Source organism: Stegostoma tigrinum, chromosome 32, assembly GCF_030684315.1.
Source record: "Stegostoma tigrinum isolate sSteTig4 chromosome 32, sSteTig4.hap1, whole genome shotgun sequence".
NCBI lineage: Eukaryota > Metazoa > Chordata > Chondrichthyes > Orectolobiformes > Stegostomatidae > Stegostoma > Stegostoma tigrinum.
The window spans coordinates 29,493,716-29,508,659 of NC_081385.1; the positions used below are offsets into that span (position 1 = coordinate 29,493,716).

Here is a 14,944-nt window from a genome sequence, read left to right on the forward strand (position 1 = left end):
CAGCAGGTTACAGACCCATATCACACAGACAGCAATGTTCCACTAAGCACACCGGTTCTATTTTATACACAGTGGACAACCTTCCAGTCCCAGATCACAGTCAGTCGTGTTACAGTTCCATTTCACAAACAGTGTTTCAAAGCCTGACTGACACGCAGGGCTATGTTACTGACCCTGAAAATCGTAACGATTTAGACCTTGAAAACGGGTCATTAAAACCATCATGTCCATGATACCTTTTGCTCGACCAAGCCCAAACTAATCCCTCTGACCATGAGCCTGTTTCATCCCCAATATTTTATTTGTTTCCTCAGAAAAGATGCACTGATTCCAACTGCAGTCAATGCCTGCTGCAAAGCATCCACAGCTCAGTGTTGCAGGGCTGTATTGATTGTGATCTTTGACGTGTTGGCTTAGCTGAGCATTCTTGATTTATATGCTGAGACAGGGAATGTCAGCAATCTACCAAACACTGGACAGAGGACATCAAAATTTTGGCTCCTCCACAACCACCGACCCCCAACTCCACCTCCCTCCCTCCACACCACACATTGCAGCTTTTAGCAACCTGGCATATTTTCCCCTTTACTGCCCTAAGGCTGCAGAGCTCTTTTGCAAACTAATACAATGAAGTTTAGTGGTTTATGTTTGTCATGTGTCTTTCAACAAGAAAGAGAAAGGTGAGGAGTGGTGAATTCAGAAAACTCATTCTAGGCACGTCTCTGCAGCACATGGTGTGAGATCTAATCACAATTCTCCAAAAACCAAGTTCCACCGCCTTTCTCCAGGTGTAGCACTGGGTGAAATGTAATGAGTCTCTTGCCTCATTCCAAATACAGTACATGATGTTCCATGGACACCGTGTTAATTGACTTATTCCTTTTGCAGGGCCATAAGCTCAGCTGCAGGCCAATCCTCCACACGCTATGCAAAATGTACAATCACACAGTACAGATGGAAGTTATTCAGCCTGCTAAGCCTATGCTGGCCCCTCTGAATAATCTATCTTATTTGTTCTACTCCCTGCTCTTTCCCTAACCTTCTCTTTTCAAGTATGTGTCTCAATTCACTTTTGAAAGTTATTATTGATTCTTCTGCTTTTCAGGCAATGTATTCTCGATCGCAGCTGTTTTGTTTAACAGGAACAGTCTGATTAATGAGCTATACCACTGTCATAGATCAACAAATTGCCTGAATCTCTGATTTTGTGGCTTTTATTTTACTACAGCAATATTAATCCTTCTGTCAAACAGCATGTCTTATTGAGCATCAGCTAATTGCATTTCTCTAGTTTACTCTCTTCATTTCCTGAACACCCAAAACACGTCCTACCTGCACTAGCCCAGTGCCCGATATTTCAAAGTGTTTGATCTTCATGTGGGAGAGATTGTATCATAAAGAAATTAATTGTATAGTAGTTGTGTCTTTACAGACAACACTTGGTCCATCTGACCTCCTGAGCTTGGTTAAATTGTAGGAGAAAATCTTTCTTAAGTAGTTTCACTCTATTATCATTCTATTTATATTTATTTTGTTTGGATCTCTCAGGAGATTTTGTGGCATTTTCTGGGGGCATGGACAGATTATCAGAGGAGAGAACATTTAGTTATGTTGGTCCAACTTATTGTGGTGTGAGCCAGGCATGATGGGGCAACCCTTATCCTGCAAAAGACAAGGACACAGTCAGCAAATACTTAATATTGATAGCTCAATGTACCTTTCCAGCAATTAAATGACTGATTAACTAGACGTTGCAGATTCAGCAATGGGAGCAAGATATAGCCCTCCAGTGGTAGAGGTAGGAAATGCCAGGGTAGAATTGTGATGCTTACCAAGAGGAATAGCCTCCTGACACTCCACTGCAAGAGCATGCAGGTGAAGGGTAGCCATTTAGTTGGGTGAATAGATGGCATGTAGAATCTGAAATCTGCAGCACGGAAAAGAGGAGAAATGAAATAAAGCTTTTGTTTTTTTTAGAAAAGCAAGTCATGATACTCTGAGCCAGGGGCAACATCTTTTACAACTTACGATTTTCTTTTTTGCAATTAATTAGAATTGGAATCTCGATGCATTGTATTACATTATAGTTTAGAATAGGCCAGCGTGAAAACGAAATGGACATTTCAGTTTTAACTAGGTGCAAAGATTAATTCCAGATGGAGCTACACATTGGCTGTTTCAATTTCATCGAAGGCTCTTTTGTCGAAAACTGTATGAATCGTGACCCCTAGTGGACAAGCATCAGCGTGGCAGTGAACACAGCTTGAGGATAGATGCACATCAGTGGCCAAAACAAAACGCAAGATTTAAAAAGAGAGACAAATTAAGTGGGAATTTAAGACATGAAGCAGGGAATAAGATATCGGATAATGTCACACTGGAACTAAAGAGATTTAAAAACAGTTAATTTCCTCCCTCTGCAAAGCAATTGAGCTCTTCCGGGTCCTGGTACCAAAAGGCTAAATGTGGAGGAGTCACACTTGCTGATGAAAAGAAAGTGCAAACTCTCGGCGAGGTTCCCTCAGATATAGGGTAAGATGTTTCTGGAAGCGGAACTCCAGTATTAGAATTGTGGACAACATGAGGAGGAGAGAGAGAGAACTAAGGTTGGAGGGAGAAAACTCAAAGGGAAGTTGATCACCTAAACAAAATGCAAATTAGAAAACCATGCATTCGCCTTGATGCTGCAATTTTGTCCCGTTTTAAATAATTTTAACATGATGGAGATTTGGCAAGTGTCACAAAGTGTGATGCAGTACCTGAGGTGGGGATATGAAATGTAATTATCGGGGGCTGCTCGGACAGATGTAAACGGCAATGCCAATTGAAAAAAAACGTAAATATTAAAGAAAATCAGAATGTGACAGGGGCCCGGTTCACTCTAGGATTTTTTTTTGTTTCAGTGAGGATAATAATTATCATTCTAGAATGAAACGATACTGGTTTGGGGAGGCGGGGGGGGGGGGGGGGGGGGAGGACGAGTGTAATAGCGCCAGGACACTGCTTGGGTGCTAAAGAGAAGTGAGCGAAGGGACCTATGTACATTGCAATCTGTCTGAAGTAGAATTAAAGTTTTCAGCAAAGAATAGGAACGGGAACAGGTCCCCAGTCTGCTGCTGCCCTCCCCTATCTCTCATTAAGCTGGAATTTGTGGCGAGTTGCAATGCTGGGGGGTTACATTTCCCTCCTACCACCATCATCCTCCACTCTCAATTCAGCAAGCAGGGTTGCAGTGCGATGTGCAATGCTTCACAACGCTCTCCTCTTCTCCAGGGAGCCTTATTAATCTCATAATTAAACATTTATTGGTGCGGGCACCTGGTTTCTGCTTCCACCACTATTCTATTCGTACACCGCCCCCCCCCCCCCCCCCAACAATCCTCTCCAGAGACTCAGAGGAAGAGAAATGCGGAGACTGAAAGAGAAAGCAGCGAGGGAGAAGTGAAAAAACCCTATCAGTGCCGCGCTAAGCTCAGTGAGCTGACTGCCTGCTTGTAGACAGCACAAACTGAAGTTATTTGAACTGCCACTGAAGACATTCCAGACCATTGTCTCTCCCTCCCTCTGACATTTTCCCCCCAAAATATATACATGTGAGAACAAAACAAAACTAATGCATAATCATGATGTTGCGCTACCTGCTGAAGACCCTGCTACAGATGAATCTTTTTGCAGATTCCATCTCGGCTGATTCCGTTAACTCCACCGAACCGCTCTTCGCTTTCAACGGCAGCCTGTCCAGTTTCGGTGATAACCTCACAGACATTGGAAACCTGACTTATGTAAACGGTGAGTGGGCCTTGTAAATGATGCTAATAATAAAACAAGCGGTTAGTTGGTGGCGGGGTGCACTCTGTGAATGTGTATCTTAATGCATTGAACAGTCTGAAGTTAGAGCGAGGAGCTCGGGCTCAGTAAACTTTCGATGATGTGACACTGTTCAACAGAAGCGAAATCAAGACGCTGCAGTTTGATTCGAGTTTGGAACCCCGTGAGCAGACAACTTGAGACCGTTAAGTTGGCTCTCAGGGCCCGGATGATTTCAAAGGGACTTGCTCAAAGAGTCTAAGTACATTCAGAGGCAATCACTTGAGCTGTGATTTTATTTTTGCTTCCAGCGAAACCCTGATTCGGGTAAATCGCATTCCTATGGTGGTCTATCTTTACAGAAAAAAAGTGACTTGCCTGAATCCCTACCTATTAGAATGATTAGAATTGTTCAAAGGTTTTATTGTTATGAAATATTCATTGATTGCATTTTATATCAGTTTAATTTTTTTTCAGAACAAGCATTATCCCATTTTTCTCAGGATTGAGAACAGTAATAAAAATCTAATTAAAAATCAATTTCCAGCTGTATTTCATGAATAATTCTTAACTTTTTTTCTACATTGAAGGTGTAAATTTTAATATTATCATAATAATGTTGCGTTTTATTGGCGGTTTATGTGTCTGTGGGTTGGCTGTACCAGGTCCTTAGCGTGACTGCTGGCTGTGTGGCTGTGACCTTTTGAAACATTATCTCTGTTCTCATCCTTATAGTATATCCTAGACTCTGCAGAGTCCAATTGACATGAACATACCTGTGTTTAAAACTATGCACCAGGGAACACCTTAGTATGCAGAAGGGATTTAGATTTTCTTTTCTGGAGGAAAAAAGCCAACTCATTCTTAAAGGCATCACTATGTTGGCAACACATCTTGCAAAGCCTTCATAGATCTGGTGAGAAAACAGAGGTGTGGTGATACATGGATAAGATGTTTATTTTCAGACTGCTACAATGATAGATGATGAGTGATGTAACTAACATAAAGTGTAAAAAGAAGCCCTGGAACAAATATAAACCTTCCAGTGGCACTGGGTTGGCATGGTGCCTACCATTTCAGGGAACACTTGGTGAAACAAGGGGCACCGCCAAACATTTTGAAGAATATTCACGAATTTGTGAGATAAAACCATGTTGAATAGTTTTAGCTCAGGGAGAGTTAGGTGGAGAGTGGTGAGGAGGCTTGTAACAGGAGTTTTTGCAAACTGCATTAACTCAGTCTGACTCAGATGGGAACTGAATTCAGATGGAAGCCTTCGGCGTCTCCCCCAACATGACCACTACCAGCCAATAAAATCCACCAGCAGTCAATCAAATCTACTCGCTGTCAATCCAGACAAAAGGAGCTTCACCTCAGCCCCAATCAACATCCCGAGCCCAGTCAACGGTATTAAAACATCGTCTGCTGTTCTCACCTACATAACTAAATAATTGCACTGCAAGACTTGTATGAAGTGCTAACATTACAGTGTGGAACTAGCTAGATTGTTTCCTCAACAAATATTTAACTCTCAATCAACATCACTAAAGCAGTTTATATGGTCATTAACATTTTAGTGTTTGGGTGAAATTTCTGTGCTCAAATTGGCTGTCAATTTTCATATGTTACAGCAAAAGCGCTTTACTGACTGTAAAATCACGGATAGTCTGAGGATATGAAAGGTGCTATATAAATGTAAGTCTTTTAGCTTATGGAGTAGTTGAGACAAATAACATAAATGCATTCAAGTCGGGATGGACAGGTATATATGAGGAAAGGAAAATGGTTGGAACCTTGTGTGCTGTAATGAACAATGATATAGAATTGGTCATTGTGCTGTAAAACCCGCATTTTATGCAAAATGTATTGAACCCATACATAAGTTAATTACTACACTGTCAGACATTGTTTCTTTTTCCATGCAGTGATGTGATGACCAAACTTCATCCCAAAAAAAGTCAAAATTCTCCCCAATTGCCTTCAGTAAGCAAATGATTAATCCTGTTTCAATGAAAACAAAGAAAAGCGCAGGGAAACATAATACCCTGAACATTATAAATGCAAAGAGCAAATCTTTGCTAATTGTATTCTTTGAATAAATTGAGCGTCTAGTCTTGTGATCATCATTATGATGAAGAAAGAACTGCTTATGTAGCTGTCAAAGAGTTAGCCCTCATTTTACTTAAGTAAATGCTGTTTAGTTGGGACCCACCAGGATCTTCTTGTACTAGATATTTTGATAAAATGATATTATAAAATAATTGGAAGAGAATATTTTTTCCTAACTGTAGACTGCCTCAGATATATTGGAGAGTTGTTTGTAATTTACTGACCAGAACACATTGCTTGCAAGAATACAAAATTGTGTTAGATTGGGGAAAAATCATCTTTCTTTAAAGGGACTATCCTCAACCTCTTAAAAAAGGGAGATTCACCTATAGTTCAGTAATGGATGCTCAGTGTGGTACTGAACCTATGAACCAGGGAAGCTTGTACATGCAATCCTCTGCGTTATATTGAATGATCTGAGCTTAGACACATGTTAAAGAACTATAGTTTTCCAGACAATGCCTGACTAGTTGTCTGGGGTTCCCACTTCTGACTGTCCTCCCGTGACTCCTGTTAAACAGCCCGTGTACAGCAGATCAGGACAGGGTTACTTTCAGTTTCCCCACAGTTGAATAGTCTAAATTGCAATCTGCATATGCACATAAAGGATGGTCAATAAGGTAAGGCGAGTTTTTCTCACCTGCACAACTAACAAGGATTTTGGGAGAGGAGGGGAATAAGTTGGCTCTGAAGCAGAAGCCATTACAGTTGTCCTTGTATACTTTCTGTGCTGAGATTCTGACCTCAGCTTCTACTCTGACTGTAGTGCAGCATTTGGCACAAATTAGTCACCAGCTTGTGCCCTCTAATTCTGGCATGCTCTAAAATAGGCACACCTGTTAACAATTGAAACAATTTTTTTGGAAGGCACAGTTAGTTAATAATTGTCCTGATCTGCCAGATGATTCCACTGTAAACATTAACCTTCTTATCACTTCCAAAGGACAATGCACTTTTTGCCTTTTCCTGCTGCTATAATTTCAGATTTCCAGCTGCTTTCCTAACCATAAATAGGTCTGAAAGAACAGAAGGATTGGCTGAATAAAATCGTACACTGGAGACAGACTTAAAACATAGCCCTTTCTCTATCTTTTCTCTCTTACCTGGGTTCACTTTTATCTCTACTGTCATTGTTGTTGGTGACTTGCAATGGAATCATATCAATGCAAAGAAGTTAGGTTATATATATTATGTGAAAATGTATGATTGCTGACATAGACAATGCAATTTCTAAAAGACAGATGCATGAAGTAAGAAAATGAAGTACTTCCTCCGTAAAATAGAATTATGCACTTAAAAAATGTTACATTGGCATTACACTGAGGAAATTAATGAGTTGGATAAAGTTGAGTTGTGAAGATATTTGTTAATATCACACATATTTTCACCACAGACTAAAATATATCCTTTGTTTCATTGAATAGAATCATATATGCTTCTGAGTATAGAAAAACTATTTGGCCAATTGTGTCTTTGTGAAATTGTTATCTAATTAATCCCATTTCCCTACTTATGGCCTTAAAAATTTCCTCCCACCTACCCAACAGTTTTAATCCAAATCTTTGTTGAAAGTTCATAACAAAATGCTGTATAAGGAGAAAATTCACAGCTTCTTCAGGCTCTCTACATAGCTAAAATTACAAATCCCAGCCACCATTCTAGTATATTGCCTCTGCATCCTCCCTAAGTTTCTGATACCCTTCCAAAGGCTCGTGCCCAACATAATACTCTGGCTGGGACCCAACCAGACTTTTATGAAAGTTTTGCGAAAGTCCCTCGCTTTTGTCTTCTGAGTGAACTTTTAACTCAATCTAAAGCCATTAGCTTGCAATTAAAATTGGCCCAAATGACTCTATTTATAAAGCTGCGAATCATATTCATGTGAAAGGTATAGTTTCAGCCCTTAAATGGAAAGGCTCCTTTTAAGTACAAAATAATGCAATTTGCAGAGAGGTATAGATTATCAATCTCTCAATGACTCCTTTATATAAAGTTCATTAGGATTTTCTATGTCGATGTATTGATACTGTGCTGGACCTGAGATTAGTGTAGAGGTGAAACAATTGCACATGGAGGAATGGAGCAGCATCAGCCAAGCATGATGTTGTGTCAGCTTGTGGCAGTTGTTTGTACTATTTACTCTGGGTCAGAAGGTTAGACTTGCAGCAGGATCTCGCACCCTCAGCTGCTGGTCCTTTGCAATGCTGAGGGAGTGTTGCACAGTCTGTCCTTTGGATCAGACGATAATTAAGAGTCTATCTAAATGAACCAGTTGGTCAGGTAAGCACTGAGGATCCCATGGGATAACATTGAGGAAGGGCAGGAATTCGCTCCAGCATCCAGGCCTACAATTTTATCACCAAAATACTTGTCGAAAGCGCATTAACTACTTTTATTACTTTGCTTTTTAAAGGAACTGTGTTCAAGTTGATCACAGCTCCAAAATAATCCACTGAGTGTGTAAAGGACATTGGAATATAATGAAGATGTAACAGGAATTTACATTATACATCTTGAGCCAGGAGGTCTGATTCATGACCAACTTGCTTCAGAGGGTGTCATAACATCTGAACAGGTCAATTGAAAAATGTAAACATGATACCAGTTCTTTCTTAGTTAGCCAGCTCTGGTAATCCATGTTGGCTGATATTGGGAATTTGTAATGATTGGGGGAGAGGGGTTGTGGTGATGGGGGCGTGCATTGTGATGATGAGGAGGGCGATGTGGTGTTGGGGGAGTGGTTGCAAAGATGGGGAAGGGATTGTGATGATGGGGGAGGGGTTGTGGTGATGAGGGAGAGTTTGTGGGGATTGGAGATGGAGTTGTAATGATGGGGAATAGGTTATAATGATGGGGATGAGGTTGTAATGATGGGAGATGGGATTGTAATGATGGGGAATAGGTTATAATGATGGGGGATGGGATTGTGATGGGGTAGGGGTTGTGATCATGGGGTTGTGGTTGTGTCTGTGGTGATGGGTGAGGGTTTGTAATCATGGGGCGATGTAGGTGTGGCGATGGGGATGGGTTGTGATGATGGAGGAGGGGTTGTGGTGATCAGGGAGTGAGTTGTGGTAATGAGTACTGGGTTGTGGTGGTGGGGAAATGGGTTATAGTGATGGGGAAGGGTTTGTGGTGGGCGGGGGGGGGTTGTTTTGGTGGGTTTGTGGTTGGCTGAAGAGGCATTTGTGATGATGGTCAAACAGTTGGCTTTAGCTTCAATGGCCAAGTTCTCTTGCCCCTGACTGCTAGCTGTTGCCCCCTGCTGAAAGGAATGCACATGTGCATGCCAGGCAAGGGCAGGCTGGGGCCCAGCTTGCTAGCTCATGCCAGTCAGGCTTACAAGTGCAGAACTCACTTTTGACGAATTGTAGGAGAGTGCTTGACACCCACCCATCCCAAGGCCTCATTGTGATTGTCTTCACAAAGAAGGAAAGGAAGAATAAAAAAATTCAAAATGTAACCTGAAGTAGAAGTTGAAACAAGTGACAGAATTGTCATTTTTGTAAGACATGGCAGGGTTGTGGGCTTGTACAGGACATTTTCGGAATACTTTCACTTGGTCTGGTAATTTGGTAATTCTGATCATTTGTGCAGGAGCATATACGTTTTACAGCAATGTAACAACCTATTCAGACCTGCTGGCTTATGTTTCACATGACCCTCCTCCCACCCTCTATTCATCTCACCCTACTAGTATATCCTTCAACTCCTTATAGTTCCCTTTCTCCTGCACTGATCTAACTTACACTTAAATACGTTGTGTCCTTCACCTTGTGGTAGCAGGTAGCATATTCTAGCCAACAAATGGGAAAATAATCTGCTCAATTCCTTGTAGTTTGATAGTGACTGTGTTCTACTTTAGCCTTTCATTTTGGCCAGTCTGCAAGTGGAAACACAGCTTGATCGATTAAGCCGAACTGTTTCATAATTTTAATGAAGTTTAGTCGTCCACCTTCCAAGCGCTCTCCTTTCTAGAAGAAATAGCCTCAAACTGTCCAGTCCCCTGTCAGTAAGTGGAGATTGATCTCCATTTCAAAAGTTTGAGGCTGGGCTATGAGTTCTGGCCAACTATAATTTTCAGAAAAGATTCTTAGCTTGTGGTCTCAGAGATCAGGCTTTCTCTAGCAGACATGAGTTCCTGGTGTATTCTGCAGACAGATGCCTCACTGCTACTGAAGTGTTACTGAGGGGGTTCAAAGCTGACGGAATCATCAGGATATCATTGAGTTCTTTACCTGAAAGCGTTGCTTACCTTTATTCTTGGCAGCGTCAGCTCCCTTGCTGTCCCATTACAAGCACCGTTGATATTTTGCAATCTGCTAACGGGCAAACTCTCTTTTTTTGACAGACACGCCAGAGGCTCGCAAGCACCAACGTCTCTTTGTGTTATGCAAATGGACTGATTGTAATCTGAAAGCTTGTTCCTATTCCTGAGGTTAAAAGTCAAGGCTGCTGATTTGCCAAAATGAGTGCGCATTATAATTCAAATGTCTATCACTATGGCGACATCAGAAGTTGGAGTACCAAAGTCAACATAAAACTGATGTCTCAGCATCTGACCTGATGCCAGAGGTGATATCGACAAGCAAATTCACCTTAACTCTTAAACCAGAACAGACTTTTCAATTCGAAGATTCTGATAATTCATGCTTTTGAAACTGTTTGGAAAATGACTTCAAATGTCCTCATTAATAATCATACCCAAAGGGTGCAAATTATAATTTCCATTAAAAAATGGACTATTATTGAAAAATCAACAAAGAGTTAAATTGAAGTCCTGTTTTCTTTCTTGGGACTTGGATCTTGAATCCCATGAGATAGGTTCCAGCTAGGCTTTTGTTTTGAGTGAGTTATCTGAAAAATTCCAGATAGCAAACCTGCTGCCTGAAGTCGATATTTTATCTCCATTTCTCCCAATTGCTCCAGTGCTTGATAACACACTGGTGGTAAGCATTGAGGTTCCTTTAGCTTTGAATGAATTTTCAACAATGACAATAGCTTACACACAATCTCTCTTTCTCTCCCTCACACACACACACATAATCTCTCACTCTCAAACACAAATCTCTCACTCTCTCACACACACATGCACACACATGTCCACACAAACACATGCACACACAATCTCTGTCACACACATACACATCCATTCACACACATGCACACACACACATACACACAATCTCACACACACATGCACACGCACATGCACAATCACACACACAGACACACTCATTCTCTCTCTCTCACACACACACACAGACACACACACACACGCACACACACACACAAAAACAGATGCACACGCACAATCTTATGCGCACACAGACACACACGCATGCACACAAACACACATGTGCACACCCTACTTTGGTTTTAACCCTGGCCCAGAAATATTTGAAATTGATCCTATCCCACCATTCCCAAAATTTGCCACTGGCACCAATTTGTTTTCCATCCATTGTATGGACAGTGTTTACCTTAGACTCACTATGAGTTGGCCATTGGCAGCAGTAGATGTTTGGAATGCAAATGTTTTAGAGACATTTAAGGGTGATGCTTCTACTCCTGTCACACATTCAGGAAGACACCTGGATAGTTTTCTCTCAGAAAGGGTCAGTAACACAACTGAGGCCATAGTGATACCACCGCACCAGTGATTATATTTCCTACATTATGTTTTAAATTGCAATTTAATACTGTCGGGAAGTAGCATGGTCAATCAAAGATGAGATTGCTGGCTGACACCATCTTTATAAAACCTGAATATTTTGGAAAAGAGACAAATATTGCTGAAGGATTTATCTTCCATTCATTGCGATAAGCGCAGGAATGCCAAATTTCAAACCATCAGAACAATTCATAGCACAGGGGAAAAGGTACGCATTGGCTTGTAAGCCAATTTTGATTGGCAAAGGTGTTGCAATGCAGAAAGCTGCAGGTGACTATAATCTCTCCATGCTTCCATTTAGTTCACAAAGGTAAAGGTTTAAACATACTCCTTTTGTATCCAGAGAATTGATCGCAACAAATGAATGAGTTGTTTCAGAGATAGTACTCTAGGCCCGAAACGTCAGCTTTCCTGCTCCTCTGATGCTGCTTGGCCTGTTGTGTTCATCCAGCTCTACACCTTGTTATCCCTATATGAATGAATGCCACTTCTAGAAAGTATAAGTTACAAACTCGGCAAATTATCTTAAATTGTTTGTTAGTATAACAATTTGTACACTCATGCATGTTCAGCAGGTACTGTCTGCACCAAATCACATCTGACAATAGACATCTTGTGCCAGATTTTGCAAGTACAGATTGTTTGAGTACTCTGCCTGATGTGTACACCCAAAGGAGCATGTTGTTTGATTTAGTTAGCCAATCATTTGAACACACGGCCTGTAGTATGGTAGGCAGAATGTCTTTCGAACAGAAATACAAATTAAAAATCAGGCAGGCCTCAATGTTGCTGCGGAAGAGCAAATGTAAATTTTACATTTATTTTCCATGGCAAGCTGTTGTGATTGGGAATGATGTGCCTGAATTTTCTACTTGGATGTTAGAAGCAGATTCAATAGTTCTATACATTAGAAGGAGGATTTTATAGATAATTGAAAAGCAAACATTTGCACAACTCTCAGGAAAGAAATGTAATCATTTAGATCGTTCGATCAAAAGTGCTGTCTCAGGTACAGTGGATTGAATGGCTTGCACCAAACCTTTCAATTTCTTATAAATTTGCTACCTCACAGATAGTAATTTATACTGAAGAATGGGTCCATTGTGCCAGCTATTCACCTGCCTCTTACCAAGGTGTGTAATGCTGGCAGACTGTTTGAGTTTGTGGAGGAGAGTGATGTGTTAGTCCAGCCTAATGTTTTCCTACCTCACATCCACCATGTACCACAGGCTAACAGTATTGCAGTCATTAGCCCAGTGGGACCAAAACAGATTGCAACACCTTCACCTTTGACCCACTTGACATCTGTCAATATGAAATGGACACACAGTTGAAGCTGTGTTCTTTTTAAGACTTACAAAATTATGGCTCTTTCCTAAATAATACGGGTGGTTTAGCCTTTAGAGCACAGAAGGAACCTTAGCTTCAGCTTTATCAATGGGCAAACTAGCTACCCTTTAACCACTTCCTATCATTCAGATATGCTTTAAACCAAAGATCCATCCCTTCCCTTTGATAAATGTAAAAGATTCTATGATACTATATGAAGGAGAGCAGGCTGATATGTTCAGTGTCCTGCTCAATATTTATCTAATGGATTGCAGTAGTCCAAAAAACCAGCCGACCATTACCATCTCAAGGGCAGTTGGGGATGGGAGATAAATGCTGGTTTATGCTTATAATCAAAAGATTATCTGGTTATAACGTATAATTTGCGGAACTTGCTAGGAGCAAGTTCACTGCTAAATTGATAGCATTTTCTACTTTAGAATGATGACTACACTTTAAGAGCAATTAAATGTTTGCGAAGTGCATTGAGATGACCTGAGCATATCAAGAGGTTTTATCTGAATGCAAAACATTTTCCTGTCTCGTGACAAATGTCAGAGAATTGGTACAGGGGGATAGATAGATGGCTGTAAAGTTTCCACAAAGTAAACATAAGTGGCAGAAAATAGAATCTGTACAATGCTGCAACACTAAAAATAAATCCTTGTCATTTTCCACACTGTGGTTCTAGTAATGCAAGTATAAAGTGATTATAATGTTCCCTTTTCTCCATGCCACCTTGATTTCATCGGAGCTATTGTCACATCAGCACTGATAAGCCAAATTGGGACATTTCCAAACACCCCGTAAATAATTCCTTTATCTTTCTGAGAAGCCAATCCACCCCTCCTGCTGGCATTTATGGATGGGATATCCTGCCCAGCTGTTTAACAAACTAATATCACTATCCTGCCCAAATTGCTCATTCAAGCAACACCAGCAAGGGATTGACCAATCATCTCAATACATGGCCTTGTGATAGTGTATAACATGGCTCCAGCATTCAATGTTCATCTTCATAGAATCCCCACAGTGTGGAAACAGGCCCTTCGGCCCAACAAGTCCACACCGACCCATCTCTCTACAACCCACCTAATCTGTACAACCCTGAAAACTACAGGCAATTTAGTGTGGTGAATCCATCTTTGGACTGTGGGAGGAAATCCACACAGACGTGGGGAAAATGTGCAAACTCCACACAGGCAATCATCTGAGGATGGAATTGAACCCGGGTCCCTGACTCTGTGAGGCAGTAGTGCTGACCACTGAGCCACCGTGCCATTCTTCCAAATAATCCACAGTATTTGAAATGATTTGGATGTTTGATATAGATAAGGTGTGATATAAATCCAAATCACCCCAACCACCTGTCATTCAATTGCTTGGAGTGCCTGCCATTGAATCCTAGAATGAAACAGCATGGAAGTAAGTTATTCAGGCCAGTGTGCTGTGCTGACTCTCAAAAAGTAAACAGCCCCACTTCTTCTCCATGTCCCTGTTCATCTCCTTCAATTATTTCTTCAATTCCCTTTGGAAAGTTATTATTGAATATACTTCCAATACACTTTAAGACAGCACATTACAAATTATAACAAGTTACTGCATAACGTTTTGTTTCCTTAAGTCACGTCAGATGATGGAGCTTCTAGCTCAGAAATGGGAAAGCTATCCATTAGCCACAAGACCTCTTGCTTTGACAGAATAATTGAGAAGAAAATGGTTCAATAGCATTGGAATCCAGACAACGTGAGTTCCAATACTATTGAACCAATTTCTCCTCATTTATTCTGTCAAAGCGAGAGGTCTTGTGTCTAGTGGGTAATGTTCCCATTTCTCATCTTGAAGCTCCAGGTTCAGGTCCCACACCAAGTCTCAACGGCCAAACAAAGTGTGTTCAGAACCTGACCAAACAAGTTCACTATCAGTACCGCTACTCCCTCGAGAATGGAAAAAGGTAAGATTGGGAGGGATTCCTGGTCAGCCATGTGATAAAAATATCATTCCAGCCTCTACCATCACTGTCCA

The 14,944-nt window shown here is 41.0% G+C and overlaps 1 protein-coding gene across 3 annotated transcripts in view; it reads left to right on the top strand.

Moving 5' to 3' along the window:
• Positions 1-2,422: 2,422 nt before the first annotated feature.
• robo3 (roundabout, axon guidance receptor, homolog 3 (Drosophila)) overlaps positions 2,423-14,944 on the top strand; it is a 515,549-nt gene continuing 503,027 nt past the window's right edge. The window contains exons 1-2 of one of the 3 annotated variants that reach the window (XM_059639127.1): positions 2,423-2,532; positions 3,676-3,789. Coding sequence is in view for 2 of the 3 variants with exons in the window: in XM_059639125.1 (XP_059495108.1) it covers positions 3,624-3,789 (166 nt within the window). In the remaining variant the exon portion in view is untranslated. Of the gene's footprint in view, positions 2,533-3,213; positions 3,790-14,944 lie in introns of those variants that run through there. The other 2 variants (XM_059639125.1, XM_048562049.2) reach the window with 2 other exon arrangements.